This window comes from Letharia columbiana, assembly GCF_014066305.1.
Source record: "Letharia columbiana isolate WasteWater2 chromosome Unknown Sc0000024_s0, whole genome shotgun sequence".
Classification (NCBI taxonomy): Eukaryota; Fungi; Ascomycota; class Lecanoromycetes; order Lecanorales; family Parmeliaceae; genus Letharia; species Letharia columbiana.
This window is the reverse complement of record NW_023501065.1, coordinates 513,680-530,461: the sequence shown is the minus strand read 5'-3', so window position 1 is coordinate 530,461 and position 16,782 is coordinate 513,680. Positions and strand designations below refer to the sequence as shown.

At 49.4% G+C, this 16,782-nt stretch overlaps 7 protein-coding genes across 7 annotated transcripts; 5 read left to right on the top strand and 2 right to left on the bottom strand.

Moving 5' to 3' along the window:
* Positions 1-1,194: 1,194 nt before the first annotated feature.
* Positions 1,195-1,577, top strand: HO173_007456 (uncharacterized protein; the record flags this gene model as incomplete). Its single annotated transcript, XM_037309360.1, has 2 exons — positions 1,195-1,431; positions 1,518-1,577. The coding sequence occupies 2 exons, from the start codon at positions 1,195-1,197 to the stop codon at positions 1,575-1,577; spliced, it is 297 nt and encodes a 98-aa protein (XP_037163820.1).
* A 489-nt stretch (positions 1,578-2,066) lies between these two features.
* On the bottom strand, positions 2,067-3,245 carry HO173_007455 (uncharacterized protein; the record flags this gene model as incomplete). The annotated part of the gene is made up of 2 exons (XM_037309359.1): positions 2,067-2,566; positions 2,993-3,245. 2 exons carry the CDS (start codon positions 3,243-3,245, stop codon positions 2,067-2,069), a joined length of 753 nt encoding a protein of 250 aa, XP_037163819.1.
* An 822-nt stretch (positions 3,246-4,067) lies between these two features.
* Positions 4,068-5,395, top strand: HO173_007454 (uncharacterized protein; the record flags this gene model as incomplete). The annotated part of the gene is made up of 5 exons (XM_037309358.1): positions 4,068-4,131; positions 4,215-4,377; positions 4,534-4,720; positions 4,879-4,940; positions 5,086-5,395. The coding sequence occupies 5 exons, from the start codon at positions 4,068-4,070 to the stop codon at positions 5,393-5,395; spliced, it is 786 nt and encodes a 261-aa protein (XP_037163818.1).
* A 96-nt stretch (positions 5,396-5,491) lies between these two features.
* HO173_007453 (uncharacterized protein) lies at positions 5,492-6,082 on the bottom strand (the record flags this gene model as incomplete). The annotated part of the gene is made up of 1 exon (XM_037309357.1): positions 5,492-6,082. One exon carries the CDS (start codon positions 6,080-6,082, stop codon positions 5,492-5,494), a length of 591 nt encoding a protein of 196 aa, XP_037163817.1.
* Positions 6,083-6,401: 319 nt separating this feature from the next.
* HO173_007452 (uncharacterized protein) lies at positions 6,402-7,721 on the top strand (the record flags this gene model as incomplete). Its single annotated transcript, XM_037309356.1, has 3 exons — positions 6,402-6,404; positions 6,457-6,795; positions 6,852-7,721. The coding sequence occupies 3 exons, from the start codon at positions 6,402-6,404 to the stop codon at positions 7,719-7,721; spliced, it is 1,212 nt and encodes a 403-aa protein (XP_037163816.1).
* Positions 7,722-8,419: 698 nt separating this feature from the next.
* Positions 8,420-9,708, top strand: HO173_007451 (uncharacterized protein; the record flags this gene model as incomplete). The annotated part of the gene is made up of 5 exons (XM_037309355.1): positions 8,420-8,516; positions 8,572-8,806; positions 8,884-9,174; positions 9,227-9,381; positions 9,434-9,708. The coding sequence occupies 5 exons, from the start codon at positions 8,420-8,422 to the stop codon at positions 9,706-9,708; spliced, it is 1,053 nt and encodes a 350-aa protein (XP_037163815.1).
* Positions 9,709-10,546: 838 nt separating this feature from the next.
* HO173_007450 (uncharacterized protein) lies at positions 10,547-16,635 on the top strand (the record flags this gene model as incomplete). Its single annotated transcript, XM_037309354.1, has 4 exons — positions 10,547-11,068; positions 11,221-12,740; positions 13,030-13,354; positions 13,510-16,635. The coding sequence occupies 4 exons, from the start codon at positions 10,547-10,549 to the stop codon at positions 16,633-16,635; spliced, it is 5,493 nt and encodes a 1,830-aa protein (XP_037163814.1).
* Positions 16,636-16,782: the final 147 nt, after the last annotated feature.

The following is a 16,782-nucleotide window of genomic DNA, read 5'->3' as shown; positions in this document are numbered from 1 at the left end:
AAACAATGTCTAAACAGGCAATCATTAGAGTCTCGGGACAGACCTCCAATCTGGAGTAGCCATCAGTGTTTGTTCAGGTCCCTTGAGGATCTCTTTGCGTGCTCACGATCGTCTAATATTGATTTTGACGCTCTCTATATACCAGACCAGAACTCTTCAGTGGGTAATGAAGGTCTTGACCCAAAAGCGAGCCGTTACAAATTTTCCACGTGTATTGAAGGGTGCCACTTTCAAGCACTCTGACCATGAAACGATATGAGTCGCGGATTTTGCTCATCATGTGCCTTTGCTGCGTTGCTTCATCTTGAGTCTCAACAGACTGGCTTTAGGGCAAGAGACCGTATGGGCGTCATCACCTTTGCGCTCGTAGAAACTATTGCAGCACTTATACAGATCGTCGACTTGGCTTTGACTGTCCCTCAATCAAAATTCTCTTCTTTACTATTCATTGGGCTGTGCTTACCATTTTTCCTCCTTGTATGAGTTCTTGGACAGGCAATCTGCAACGTTTTTAGAGCTTCAACATCACTATAAGGTTATCTACAGCACTTCAAGTTGCCTCACCTTGTATTGCACACTATGTTTTCATGAGTATCCTGCAATGCGATAATCATAGCCACTTACAGCGAGGGAATGGCATGGCGGATCCGTCTTTAGGTCTTCCTCAATTCCCTAGATAGATATGAGTACAAAAGACCACAGTACGTAAAGCATAGATCAATCACAAAGTGAACACTGACCATTTTTGGTCCTCCAACGATGAACTTGCCTTAAGGATTATAGCAGGGTGACCATTCACAATATGGGTGATTTGTAGTTTGTGAGATGCCAAGTGGAAACTCGGTAAAAGTGAGTTCTAGAAGTCTCTTTGTGATTGGTGGGGCATGCTTTCATCCTTCACATCACTTCATGCTACCCTAATTTGCTTCACACAACCTCCTTACCTTGACAACCACCTGCCCACTTTTAAGCTTCCTCAATCCATCACTGTGCATTCGAGAAATCGCGTCCCGCTCTCAGGTACATTCCCCTCCCTAAAGCAAACAAATCTTCCTCGCTCACAAGGCGTACACAGATCAGGGCCTGGTGACAACAGAAACCCTGCACCCTACGCTCACAGCTTCCTCTCCTTCCTCCAACACTCTCACCACCATCAACCACTATACAACATAACACAATTCCAGCATCCACGCCATGTCTGACCGTGATCAATCTCCTGGTGCCGGCGGCAACCCCGACGATCAGCCCAAGAGCGAGCACCTGAACATCAAGGTCACGGACAACAACAACGAGGTCTTCTTCAAGATCAAGCGCACCACCGCCCTCTCGAAGCTCATGAACGCCTTCTGCGAGCGTCAAGGAAAAGCACCCTCCTCTGTTAGATTTCTCTTCGATGGTGCGCGCGTCAACCCAAGTGATAGCCCAGAATCCGTGAGTACTTCAACACCTTGGAGAGCACTCCATGTTTCATAGATATCTTCTTCCACAAGTCAGTTATTAATCGTTCGTCGCCGCAGCTCGAGATGGCCGATGGAGATACGTTGGAGGTGCACCAGGAACAGATCGGTGGAGCTTGAGACGGCAAGTGAGACAGTGGCACCTGGTCGGATGGCAGTACGATGCTGGGTCCAAGGCCGTGTGATCTCATTTGAGCTGCAGGTCTTCCACATCAATCGAGCGACGGGCACATTTTGCAGCGGGCGCTCAGGGCGCAGGTCTGCTTAAAGGAATATGAAGGAGACGGGTTTAGTTCATAATGAAAAAGATCTGGAAAGGATCACTCCAAAGGCGCCATCTTTTGCAGTTACTCTATGTTGCTTGGTCAACCATACGTGACGAGCTGTGTCTACATACGAGAACTCTCTCGATGCCTTTTCATGGCACCAACCATATTGAGAATGTTTCTTCGAAGAATGTGCCACTAACGCCCCGCCTGGTGTTGGCTAAACGCGAAAGCCAATTGTGTATATGCCCAGAATTCTGGCCGTACATTGACAGTATATGCGTACTCAGAATATGTATATCCCTCCCTCGATCATCACACCATCATTTTCTCTCAAGACCAATCAACCCTCCCAGATCGCCCTCCTCGCCTCCTCCCTCTCCCTCTCAGCCTTCCCCACCTCGTCTTTGGCCACCTCTTTTCTCTTCCGCTCCTTCTCCCTCACAGCCCGCTCATACGCTTTGCTTTCCTCAGTCTTCTTCGGTGGCTTTACACCTAGCGCCCCTGCAATCAAGCGTCCGGCCGCCGCAGATGATTTCTCCGGTCTCTTTTCTGGGCCCGTAGAAGACCGAGGCGTACTACTTGAGGATTTTGAGGTATAGGCACTTGCAAACGTCGACCAGTCTGTACTTTTCTTGCGTGAGTGGGAGGAAGTTGGAGAGATGGGCGTCGGCGGCGGAGGACCAGGGGTTGCGTCAGTGGGAGTAGAGGGCGGTGAGGGAGTAGTGGAATTGGAGGAGGTTGATGGAGAAGCAACGTCTTCCCAGGTGTCGGCAACAGCTTTAGAGGTCTTGGGTTTGGCGGAAGACGAAATGGTAAGATTCTTGAGAGAGGATTCGAGTCCTTGATGGTGGTCAGCGAGACTAAACAGGAGAAACTGAGTGTCATTTACCAGGCGTTCTGCGAGACGTGGTTGTCATTGCTATTTCCAAGGCAAAGAAACAGAAGGTACTGCAGTGTTCAAACAAAGTTGTGTGTACTCGGGAGCGAATGCATAGAGGCCACTACACACAGAAAGCAACGTAGTGGGATTACTCAACGATACTGGAGATTTGTTGGAGCTTGCGGGAACGAGAAGGAAACAGACTGGACTCTATATAGATGGCAATGACACGGCCAAGCAAAAAGCAAATGTTGAATGCTAATAGTCGGTCACGATTGTGGAAGGACTTGGGGTTATTGATGATAATGCAAATGCCCCACATTCTGTAAGGCTGTGTGTTGTCGCAGATACGCATATTTATAAAGATTCCTCAAATTGTGCAATACGTATGTCCGTTGTAGTGTCTATGTCTTTGGGATACAAATCTGGAACCCGAGGATGGTATAGCGAAAGCATATCGACCTTGAGATGCTTCAGCCGTTGACTATAGGTAACTGGCATAGCAACGAACACTCCAGTGGCTGAACACCAGGCGACGATGGCAGCTTCAGCAGGAAAGGCCTTTATTACTTGGCTAAGTTCCGCACTTTGCCCCTTTCCATTCAGTCTCTTGATGAAGCACACAGAGAACGAGGCCATCTAATCCATTGAAGACCTGGCTGCACCGCAGTGGTCAGTTTACCGCCAAAAGGCAACCTTATGAAGAGAAAGACCTGATTGATCAACCAATTGGCCGGTCAAGCAACCCATGTTTGGACATATGAAAATGACCACAGAGCGGCACAGAGACGACATCTGTGCCCTCGAAGCAAGACCTGCTGCACGCCTGATTCGTGAGTGGGATGGCGAGAATATACAAAGGAGTGTCATCTGGTTCTCTGAAGTCGTCAGTCCATCGTTCACGGTTGATGTGTGATCTGTGTAGCAGCGCCATTAGGAATCGAACCTAAAACGAACTAAATACCCCCAACAACACGACCACAACCAACAGGTGTCCGCCCTCGGACTATGACTAACGGGAAACATTTCGCTTCACAAATCAATGCATCGCATGGGATTCGAACCTGAGCTCTCGCCCGGGCTTACAGCTCGGCAGGGGTGAAAGCCCTTGCCAACACCGTTCGACAGAACTTTAAAACCTATGGCTAATGGCGCTGCCAGAAAATAAAAAGCACCGCAACACCATTGTACCAGCGCCATTAGGAATCGAACCTAATACGAACTAAATACCCCCAATGCGGTTCGGAAGCACATGCCTTTCCAAAAGCTATTTCTGCCGATCTTCTACAAAGTCTTTTTCAATCTACCAAAACTTGAGCAGTTGAGTCACTACTGTTCACATTCGGGGGCTAGCTACAGTGGAGTTGTATATCAAACAGAAGGTGCTTTTTGATTGAGGTGGAGTCTAATCGGTCGTTTCCGTCCCCTTTGATCGGCCAATCCCAAGTACTGAGTATCGCTATGGGACGAACGTTAGTTTATCCGAGAGTTCAGAAGAACACTGTCCACCGCAAGGATGATCGTGGTAAGAGGGTACTTTACTTGTTGCAAAAATTGGAATTGGATTCCATATCGATAGACATCTTTTGATATTTTGATCAATTCTAGCTACTTACGACCTGCACACCATCCACTCAATCATCAATGAGACTCCAGTCCTCCTCATTTCTTTCAACTCTTCAGATCCAGAGGATCCTTTCCCAACCATTCTTCCAATGATCGGTACCATGGGATCCTTCGCGTATCCAAGCGCTGACTTGAATGATCCTCTGTACGTACTATACGGAGCGACTCCTTCCTTGGCGGCAGAGTCTGAGCCACAGGACATGTTTTGGGAGCAAGAGGCTCTTGATACCCCTCAACCCTGTTTTGTGACTCTGGTTCTTGCCTTGCCTTGAAAGAACGGTGCTGACCAGAACGTGTGTAGGGAATGTTATCTCCATGGCTATGTGAGCTCTGGCTGTATGAAGCAAGCGCGGGCACACCCAGAAAGCGGCCTTGCCATTACCATAGCCGCAACCAAAGTGGATGGCATAGTGCTTAGCTTGACGCCTAATTCGCACAGTTACAACTACCGATCTGCTGTGCTTTTCGGGTACGGAAGCCTGGTGGAGGTATGTATACTGTCACCGCGAATTCTACCCTATTTTTGACCACTGCTTGGCTTGTAAAATCTGTTTCGGGAACAGAAGACTTATGATGCCCGTTTGAGCTCTCTCATTGCTTGGCTGTTTACCTTGAAGAAACAATAATAACTCCAGAGAAAATTTAGGATGCGGAAGAGAAGCTATGGGCGATGCAATTGGTCACCAACTCTGTGTTGCCCGGTCGTTGGTACGTATCGAAATTGATGTTTCGCAGGATGTTTGATTGCAAGAGAAGTCTTGGGAGCCCAAATCAATGTTTTACTTCCCAGGCCTGCCTTCAGGCTCGAACTTCTGTCTTAAAGAGCGGATACTGACTCCAGAGCCTTTGGCAGGGATCACACAAGGACGCCGCCTGACAAAGCTGAAATGGCATCAACGACGATATTGAAGGTAAAGATTGTAAACGGAAGCGGGAAGATCAGGACGGGCGGCCCGGGTGATGAAAAGAAAGATACCGAGAGAGAGGATTTGCTGCAGAGGGTGTGGACCGGCGTCGTCCCAATGTGGGAGACCGCGGGAGAGCCAGTCGCTGGAGGAGATGGTCGCGTGGAAGATGTGCCAGAGCATGTGCGCGCGTTTCGGGACGACACTAACAAGGTCAACGAGAAGTATGCGAAAACAGCGGCGGTAGAGAAAACGTGATCGACATGCTTTAATGAGCGAATATGTCGAATAGGGTCTCCCATGTAGATCAAGTGCTCTTCAAGCCTCTCGAAAGATCAAGCAGGTTTCTGCCTCTCAACCTCCAGCAAGGGCCCTGCTAAATAGATCCTTGCACCTCTCGCTCAACGGCAAAGCCATCGCAAGCTCATGGCCTTTTTCGCTCATTTTCCCCCATGTCTTCTGCAGGATCTTTACGGTCTTCTCCTCGTCATGCTGCTTTTCGAACTCCTCGAATTGGTCATCCATGAACACTAGACAGGCCACATCTTCCAGCGTCTGCGTCTCTTCATCTTTCTTCAGATCTTCCTTCCTGATAAGGTAAGCCACTCTCGCAGCGTCATCTTGTGAGTAGCCACAATCTAGGCAGATCTGAAAAGCTATATCCGCCTGCCTCTTCTTGAGGTAGGTTCGCCAGGCGTGATAGCCAACTTTGTTCTTTGCATACGAATCTCGCGGAATCTCCCAACGTCTGATATGCTGCGCGCGAACTGCGAGTCGTAACGTATCTGGCGCAGAAGGGTTGCGCTTTTCAAGATATTCGCTCATTTTTTGGCTGTAGTGGAGTTCATAGGGTTGCTCTTTGCCATTGACTTCAATTTTCTTGGGGTCTTGAGCGTGAGCTTCGTCGATAAGCCTGAGAGCTGCCGCCAGCTTCTCTTCGGACATCGTGGACAATATTACGGGATCCAGAACTTGCCAAAACAGTATCCCTACTATGGTTCAATTTAGCAAGTGCGCAAGAGCCAGTTGAGTAATAATATACCATAGCGACGCGATATCGGCGAGTCGGCCTGAACTATTAGCGTGTTGGCATGTCAACAATTGCTTCGCAGCACTGCGACCGCTTACAACCCGTCTTCAGACTTTGATTTTCATTTCTCAGACATAATACAGGCTGCTTTTTCAACAAAAGACGAATACACGACTCACGATCACCTACACCTACAGAACATATCGCCTCTTATAGAAAGACTCGCCAAGAGTGATGGTGGGCACTTCTAGCCATATCCGATGCACCCAGTCCTAACCCATCCCCGCAGAACACGTTCACGCTCCGCAGGCTTGCAGCCGACCATGCCATTCTTCATTCCACTGAGCTTCCGCCTTGCTATCTTTTCCCCTTCTCCAGCACAGATTTATCCTTCGACGATCTCACACAGCTCAACGTCCTCATCACCGGGCCAACTGGCACACCTTATTCACAAGGACTTTGGAGGCTTTCCTTGCAGATACCAGAATCATATCCCAAAGCGCCTCCAAAGGCAACTTTTCGGACTCGAATCTGGCACCCCAACGTCGACGAGAACACCGGAAGTGTCTGCGTAGACACTTTAAAAAAGGACTGGCAGCCAGAACTGACTTTGCGGGATGTGTTGATCGTACGTGCATAATCACTTTTCGCTCGATGACTTCAAAGCTGATTTGCATCAATCAGACAATATACTGTCTCCTCATCCAGCCCAATCCAGACTCAGCTCTCAACGCCACTGCAGGCCATCTTTTACAGGACGATTACGACTCATTTGCTCGTCAAGCGAGACTCATGACTTCTATTCATGCGAGCATATCTCCTGATCTTTTGAATGGGGCAATGGCGGCCAAGAGGAGAGGGGAAACAGCGGGTACAGCTATTGGGAAAGACCCCGAAGAGAGGCCGACAATGAAAGGAAAAACTGCTAGCTCATTGACAGGTGTGGTAATGAGAAAGCTGCCCGAGCGTATCACCAGTACGCAATCGGCGCCAAGCAATCCTTATCAAGCACTGGAGGGCGAGGATCCGGCCAGCGAGGATGAAGATGATAATACTGCCTCGAAAGAGAATGATCTAGCACGAAGCCCACGACGACCATCATTGGTCAAGCGTCCACTTGTCGATCGCCTTATTGACGAGCAAGAATACGACGTGACCGATACACCGTGTTCGAATTCCTCAAACCAGAATGTTTTAAAACATGTAAATCCGTTAGCAGGCATCACAGCGTCAGATGAATCTCGGAAAGGCTTACAATTAGTTGAACGGAGTCAAAGCGTGAACATGACTGGCCGTGGTCTCCAAGAATCGGGGGGCAACGGCGTGGGCAGTGTCGATTTCGAAGGAAGGCCTACTAAGAGAATCTGCTTAGACTTAGGCAAAGAGAACACGCTTGAGACTTGGGGGCCTAGAAAGGTAGTCGAAAAGCCTTTACCTTCAGCCAATGCAGCGACTAAGGTTGGAGAGCCTGCCTCAAGAAAAGCTTCAGCGTCGAGCTCCTCAGGTACGAGCAGTGGGAAAGGGAAGTCAAGGGTGGGATTGCGACGGCTGTAAATGTTCCATCGTCTCAGGTCTTTCCTGGTATGTACAGTCTTGTTACGAAATGAAAGCATGGCTTGGCTTGGGAGGCATGCTATTACATTGATATTGGCTCAAGGCTTTATATGTAATACGGTCTCACTGCAACAAGGTTTCGTAGTATGATTGACGATGTAATGTGGTACCTTTGTGTTAGATTGGGCATTGGGATACAACATGCAAAGCAGAATCTTTTGAGCAGCTGCGTGGGGACTCTGGAGAGGAAACCAAGCGTTGAAACTGATACTCACCGTTTATTGAAAACACTCCTGAAGAGCAGTTGTGTTCACGTCTAAAGTAGGTACTGATACATACCTTACCCACACAGCCTACAAATCTGTTTTTACTTTTCTGACAAACGCAAAAGCTATTCTCGGATCTTATTGGTTGTGTACCTGACGCTAGTTCTTCCGTGTTGTGGCTGCTTGACTACCTTAGGTAAGGTACCTACCTTAGCCTCCATAGGTACGAAGTACGAAGTCGAACCCCTGACGCTAGCTTCCAAACGCGAATCTTCTCAATTTCCTCTTTGTCTTGTCTTTCTTCGCACCACCCTCTCTCCCATCACTTCGCATCGTCTGCATTACACTCCTTTATCCATATTGTATCATTAATACCTAGAACACTCTCTTAGACGGTCACTACGTTAAACTTCATCACAGCACCTCAACAACATGCGTGTCTCGCTCATTGCTGTTGCGGCTGCCACCGTACCTCTCGCAGTCTCTGCAGCCGGAACCCTTGGTTATGCGCTGGGTGCCAGACACTCCGGTAAGATCTGCCCTTATGTCCAGATAGAGATTTCTTAAGCTAATCCGCTGTCAAGATGGGACGTGTAAAACTCAGCAAGACTATGAAGACGATTTTGACGTTCTCAGCAAACTATCGCCGAACCCATCTAGCACACCTCTGAAACAGCTTGATCCACACACTGAGAAACTCCCCATTGTCAGGACATATTCCCAGGTCGATGGAGCGATCCAAGATACGCCTTGTAATGTGTCTGCTGTCATACTTCCTGCCGCTCAAGCAAAAGGTTTCCAAGTCGTCGTCGGCCTATGGTATGATACTATAAGCAGAGTTCTACCTTTCCTGACTTGATTTGTCCCCCATAACCGGCGCTAACACACAATCACAGGGCTGAGGCGCTCGATGCTGACATCAAGGAATTCCACACATACGCCAAACAGTATGAATCAACCGTCTATGCTGTCACCGTGGGATCTGAGAGCCTTTATCGATACTACCACGAAACAGACGGCCATACCACTGGTCTCAGTAATGACGAGCTCAACACCGCGATCAATGATTACACTCAGGCCATGCTCGACTTAGACCTCAAATTCCCAGTTGGCACAGCCGATAGTTGGAATGTATACAATGATGGAACTGCCGATGTTGTCGTCCAAAACACGAATGTCTCAATTTTGTAAGTTGACCTGCAATTTCCATAATCAAGTTCCTGTCTGACTTATTTGAAGGCTCGTGAACGCGTTCGGGTATTGGCAGGACGTGTCCATCTGCAACGCAAGTCTGACCTACTTCGACGACCTGACGCAGGCATACACACACATCAGTACGGTAGCTGGCCGCCCCATAGAAATCTGGAATGGCGAGACTGGATGGCCAACAACTCGTATGATAGATAACCCTCGAGTCATTCAACGTGTTGCTAACTTTCCTGCTAGCCGGAGCCAGCTACGGAGCTGCTGTAGACGGCATCAACGAAGCTTACACCTTCTTCAAGCAAGGTGTATGCGCTCTGCTTGGCTGGAATAAAAACGTCTTCTATTTCGAGGCCTTCGACGAACCGTGGAAACCAGCCAGTACCGGTTTGAGCAATCAGACTGAACCTGAAACTGGATGGGGACTTTTCAACTCGGATCGAACGCCCAAGTTTCCTAACAATGACTACTCCTGCACTTTTGATACAATGGAGACCAACCCGAACATCCTATGCTAGATGACTTGCAGCGAAGTCACAGGATCAATGTGGACTGCGTCCATGGATGGCTTTGGAAGGGTTTGTTGCATTGGGCTGGGTATCTTCATATGTCCTTTCCTTCAATTCATTCAGTCTCGGCGTCCTGCGGCCGACCTTGCCGACCAACACGCGTGAGGGAACGACCAGTGTTCAGCTGTCGTTCACGTTGGAAAAGGAGGTTAACGAATAGTTACTGTAATAGAGAATGTTTCCCTACCAGCATCATCACGTGCCCGATGGACCTGTTTCTGCAACAGATTTGTACATGCCTTGCTTATTGAAATGCAAGTCGACGAGTGAGACTACTAAGGTTCAATATGACTAGGCGGTAAAGGTGTCGAAATGTAAAGCCAGAAATCCAATGGTTGTAGAACTTCGTAGCACCAGTTGCGCAATTACACTTTTCGGAGGTCTTGGCATTTTTATGAGCATTGACGCGACTTATAAGAAACATTATTCTGTTGCCAGGATTGCTGGCTCAGCATACAGCCACGGCATGCTTTCGAGATGCTTATGCTTACGCTTCATTGATACTTCATCGATCATGGTACATTCCCTGAAAGTTCTACTATTGCCCAAGGACCCTACGCATCGCTAGAAACACCTGGTGCGCTGGGCCTTCCGCACCTTTCCTGATGAGCTCGGCGATACGACAGTCCTCGTCAACTGCCTTTAGTGCATGGCCAAAGGTGGAGGGGAAGACGGTATATATCTACTACAATATGTCCGGACCTCAAGAGGCTTGAGCTAATCAGTGTCCCCTGGTGTAGTGTACTCCGTACACCAGTAAGAAATACGTAGCAACTATTGGAACAGTATGAATTCACTAGGTCCTCTGGATACCATGGATCCCAACATCCCCTCACGACAACCTATTGGGAAATTACAACCTGCTCAACAGCCTACATCTCGGGCACCGCCTCCCTGTGATCGCAAAGGATCCGAGGCCCCCGTTTCAGGTATGGCAACGAACGCAGCAGAAGGCCAGTCGCATGTCACAAGGCCTTCTCTGGCTAGTGTGCCTTCATGCCAGCGGCCTCGGAAGCGTGTGATTTGGCGGAACAAGGCATGCTTCATTGCGCTGCCTCTTGAAGATGAATTTGGCAGAAAGACTAGTAGAGAAAGCTACCTCAGCCCAACCGATTTCGAAAGGCGTCTCGAAGACTGGAAAAACCATGGATTCGATACCAACGGTTTTACGCTTGTCCCACAAACCTCCAGTTCACACTCTCCACGTTTGGAAGGACAGAGCCGAGCTGTGCATCCCGACCCAGAAGATGAGAAGCGTGAACGAGCTGATGGTACATATCATGTCAATATTCCGGACCGGCGACATTGGGTATGTATATTTCCAGATCCATATTTCCCCATTTCAAACCAATTTTGCTTGCAGGACATGGTTCGGGAGGAAAAACTATCTCGATACCCCTTCGCGTAATCTCATTGCTTGGGATGTTGCCGAAAGGAACACTAACTCCAAAACCTTTACAGGAGACCTATGTTAATCACCTGAAAGAGGAAAAGCTGCGAGCGTTGGGCGTTGACGAGCAAACTCCAAGGAACTCGCCAGCGCTATCGATGATGAGCCGGCAAGGGTCCTCACAAAGCTCCCGTGTGCTGTCATCCCCTGCATTGGCTTCACCAACGCACGTGGGTCCATTTCCTGCTTCATTCTATGGTGCTGCAAACCCTACCTCCTACATGGGCAAGCCCGGGGTCTCTCATTTCCCAAGATACTCCATAGCTCATCCGACTAATGAATCGTCTCTCATGTCATCGAACCAATTTCCGCAGCCTTCCGAGCCTCACATACCTGCAACGTCGTCACCTTGGACGTACTTCACGTCGCAACAGGGGTCGCGGGTCGCTTCTCCCGGCGTCAACGGATACGTGCAGACATTTGGGCACGCAGCGCCATCAGCATCACCTGTAGGGATCGGCAACGTCGGCCAGGTCTCGAACCAAGCCTCAGCTGATTTGCTAGCTAGAATGCGGGAGCAGCAAGCCCTGCTTCAGATACAGCAATTGCAGCAGCAGCAGCAGCAGCAGCATTATCAACAGCAGCTGTTGCAGCAACGCTCATTACCTTCTTTGGGCACATGTCAAAATGGGGAGCGGGTCTTGCAGCCAGTGGCTCATTACGATCAAGCTGATATCGCAACTCCGATCCCACGTGGTCATCGCCAGAACCCAAGTGAGAATCTGCAGAAAGGAGTCGACGAAGCTGATGCTCATGTGTCGTACTCCAAGGATGAGAATGAAGGGCAAGTGGGTTCCAAGGCTGCCCAGATTGATGAAGGGTACAATGAATACCAGGCTAAAGATATCCCAAACAACGCTGGGAGAGCGGCTAGGCATAATGCGAGAGCAAACGGGTCTGTCTTGGATGCAAGTCTGAGTGTTAGAGGGATTCCAGACCATGAGACCAATGACCCTGGACAGTCTCAAAGCAGATATCCATCTAAAGTTTCTCAATTCAACGTCAATGCGCCCAAGTTTGAACCCGGAGTTTCGAAAAGTTCTGGAACTCTCTCATATTTGGGTGATAAGCAAGCTCGCGCGTTAATCGAGACCCAATCTCTGAGCTTTCCTAGCTCTGACGGGGCAATGCAAGCTCCCAGTGGAGCCTCCCTCCCTAGCAAATGGAATGTCGCAGCGCCTACGTTCATGCCAAACTCTTCAGTAATGGCAACCCTTCCTTCCAGAGAGTTCAGCTTTTCGGCTTCGCGCCCTTCATTCAGGCCTGACGCTCCGGCTTTTTCACCCAGTGATGGCGGAAGTACATTTGGTCCTAAACCGGCCAGCGGACAGAATGCCGTCCAGCCCGTGAAGAAAATTTTTGGCGACATCAACTTTTCTGAGGTCATCAGACCCCCAAAGTCGAAGGCTATACCAATCACTAAACCTAACAAAGATTCAGAGAGGCAGAAGAAATATGATGGAGATATGGATGGTCAAGAAGACGAATCGGGCCGTATAACTCAAGCTGATGGTCGACAGAAGAGAATGAGGTACGTTGATGCGGAGATTTCCCTCCATATTCGGGGCTTCAGTCTGAGTTACAAAACGTGTTTCGAGGGCGGGAAAGGGGCTTAGTCTCGCTGTGCTACCCAAACCTGTCTTACGATTCGACTTTGTGTGAAAGAAATGAGCTTCGACTACACAGCTTCTACCACACGCCCGCACTATCTGCTATTTAATATGTCTCACAACTTGACTCTCTGTTTCAAAGGCTTTCCCCTCCCGTTGCACTCCCTAGTCATGTCTTGGGAAGGGCATGCTGACTCTGAAATCTTCCAGGCGTGAGCGTGACGACGGTGATCAAGTAACTCTTTTTGCATTGTCAGAAGGAAAAAACCATTGGATGGATCGGGGCAGTGAGGATCGAGCCGCCTGTTTTAGTAGGACGCCGTCACCAGAAAGCAAAGCAGTAGATGCCACTACCCTGGATGCAGCTACAGATTTACTCGAAGGACTCATCGACGAATTATCCGCGACCGAGGCTTCAGATCTAATGCGAGAAGAATCTGTCGATGAGGATGGGGAAAGGAGAGAAGATTATATTTTCAATGACCTTGGGGAAGCAGCGAGCTTCAACGCGGCACGTCCACCGGATCCTCACGAGGTATGTAAAGCTGGAAACTTAAATCCCCTGCGCCGGACCGCTACTTGAGTCGCAAGATGTGTTCCGGGAGCAAAGGGCTTCTACACCCCTTTGCATCGTTACATTGTTCAGGGCTTTGCCTTGAAGAAAAGATGCTAACTCCAAATTCTGTGTAGGTCGCTAGAGCAACGCGGGATTTCCTTGGTGAATCTGCACAATTCGGGACTGAATTCAATCGGGTTTTAGGACATCGTACCTCTAGCTCAAGATCTTCTTCCTGTTCCTCAACCAAAGATGGAGGGAAAAGATATGAGCGTAAGCCTCAGGGGGGAGCTGAAGACTCAGTTGATCGTATAGACCATGCTGGCCGAGGCACGCATGCAATTATCATGAACGGCGTGAGATATGTCGAGCCGTCATATAATGAGCTTGATGCCGTTATGAAGCACCTCAATAGAGAGGATTCGGACCTGGGCGTTGAGCGACAGCCTAGTCCATTGAGAGGTCGAAGTCCAAGCGCAAGCCCGATACGATACACTGGCCCGAAGCTCCATGACTCGTTAACACCGCATCAGCTGCTACCTCCCGCCAACATTAGAAGTGATGCTCCTTCGCCGAGTCCAAACAGGTTGCAAGGAAATTATCAATACCTACCGCCAACGGATTCAGAAAGTGCTAATCCTTCTCTTGTTGAAATGGTAGCTCGCTCTGCTCGATACAGCCCTTCTTACAGACCATCAAAGACTTCGCCTCCAATACATCCATTGCACAGCCCTGGTAGTACGCCTCCTAGTGATTTGGACGATGCGATATCCTCTCTGAATGAGGACAACTTCCCCTCAAAGACTACCATGAATAATTCTGTCACCGAGGTAATGGAAACCATTGTCCAGAGGGAACTGAAACCTTTAGAGCAGGCATTGTCCGGCATCCAACAGTCATTGGCCCAACTGTCTGGTAGGTCAGCGAGTAGGAGACCACGCAGCTCAGGCGGTCTCGAGATTGAGCATAGTGACGCGGATGATGAAGATGATGTTGGTGAAGTGTCACAGTCAAGGCTCAAGTCACCTCTAAGAGATCGAAAGTTCGAGCAGCTCAAGGCTTCCCTTACCGAGATCACAGCTGCTCAGCAGAGCCTGGCACCAGCCAGTCAGCTGGCAGAAATGATGGCCGCTGTCAATGGTTTGAAAGCGTCCATACATGAGGACATATCTCCTCCACCGTTATCGGGCGAAATCAAGAACATTGTGGAGGAAGCTGTCGGTAGACAGATGCGCGGCAGATCAGCACCAGTCACGTCCAGCTCACAAGCGGCGGCAGCTGAAAAAAGCCAACTTCAGATAGCAGGCCTCGAGAGCATGCTCAAAATAGCGGACACTCGTGCGAATGACGAAATGCAAGCTCGCAGATCTGTTGAGGACGAGCTAGCTGACAAGGCAAGACTCCTCCGGATAGCACTTCAAGAAGCTTCCGAACAACGTGAATCAGCAGAAGCAACGGAGCGAAGCCTTCGAGATTTTCATGCGAATCGGCAACAGACTCTCCAGCGTACCGCCATGCTGGAGGGTTCACAGGAAAGTCTGCAGAAGACCGCTTCGGATCTGTCCGAAAAGAATTTAGTCCTGGAGGAGACATTGTCTGAATACCGCTTGTCGAGCGACCAGTGGAGGTCGGAAATTAGCGATGCGAAGCATGAGAATAAAGACCTCAGGAGAACCATCAGTTCTTTGAATGCTGAGATCGAAGAAAATGGGCAAGGTCGCCGGGCACTACGGGCCAAAGTTGATCACTTGCAAGGAGAAATTGCCACAAATTCTCGCAACGTTGCGTCGGATCATTTGAGGTGGCGTAGCAAGGAGGAAGAGCACCAGGCTAGGCTGGAGATATTGCATGCAAGGCTTGAAACTGAAGCTCGAACAAGGGAAAGGCTTGAACTTGATATTGAGAGAATCGAGGCGCAAGAGTCAGAGGTTATCAAGACCCGATCCATGGTTGAGCAAACGCAAAAGGCCAATGCCCATCTGCAAAGCCTGTTGGCCGAGCTTAGGTCCGAATGCCACCATTATCAGAGTGTTATCACCAGACTCCGTCCACAGATTGACCTCGTCACAACGGATGCAGATAGGTCCAGATCCCGTTACGAGCAGATGCTCAAGGAAGCAACTGACTCACGGAGCAAGGCTCTTGGAGAAGCTGCCCACTTTTATGAAAGAAGCGTCAAAGAAATGAAAGCGCAGCATGAGCGTATACTGAACAACGCCCTCGAAGACAAACAACGATCAGAGACTTATTTCGGAAATCAACTGAGTTTAGCAGACGCAAAAGTGGTCCACTACCAGGACAGAGTCAGTCATCTCGAAGAGAAGCTGCAAATTGCCAAGTCTGCTGCCCATGCAGCAGTGCAAGCCGCTCAATCGAAGAAAGCAGTTTTAGGTCCGTCCTCATCTCGCACGTCTCTACCCATTGCCAAGGCCTCCGAGCGGGAGCCCCTACCCGAGAAAACCTCGCCTCAGGCTCTACGCGAATCCATCCTTGTCCTACAAGAACAGCTACAAGAACGCGAAAACCGGATCGAGCAGCTCGAATATCAGTTGTCCTCCGTTGATAGTAATGCCCCAGAGAAATTAAGAGATGCCCAAATCGAGATCACTTGGTTGCGTGAACTTCTTGGGATTCGTATCGAAGATCTCGATGATCTGATCGCTACCGTCTCCCAACCATCCTACAATCCTGAATCTGTCAAAGACGCGGCTACTCGCCTAAAAGCGAACTTACAGATGGAACAACAGGAGAAGGAGCGCGCACTGGCCTCCTTCCCATCCCTTGCCCGCATCTCCACCATTGCAGCATCACCCAAAGCACTCCCGCTAGCTGCTGCGGCCGCCTGGGGAAATTGGCGCAAGGGGCGGGATTCGGCCTTCAGTACTCTTCCCGCAAGTCAGACTCTGTCAAAATCTTCTCCTCAGAGCTTTTTTGCTGGCCTGATGACGTCGCCGAGCACGGAGATGCGGACAACTCCTTCATTCGGTGACTCGAGAGTATATCCCTCCCCGTCGAAACGGTCAGTCAGAGCACCTACGACACCGAAGCAGAGCTTGCCACGTCAAGAAGAGCCAGACAGACCACTAAGGCGTCAGTCGCAGCAGAATCCTATGACGCCGCCGCTGATGCGCAAGGGCAGCTACGATTTGGACGCGAGTGAAGGCAATCCGTTTGGCGACGTAGCAGTTGAGAACAAGATGGTCGCTGGGGATGAAGAGCCATTTGGTCCAAATCTAGGAGGCACTGTTGGAGGGATGTGAAAGAACTTGATAAACATTTCATTTGTTGAAGGATTGGTGAATCCTGCATTGCGATGCGGGCTTCAAAGATACCAGAAAGATGCTTTCACTTCGCATCAGATTGAACTTACTTCTTGTTTATAGGCGGATATACCCCTCTTTGTTTCT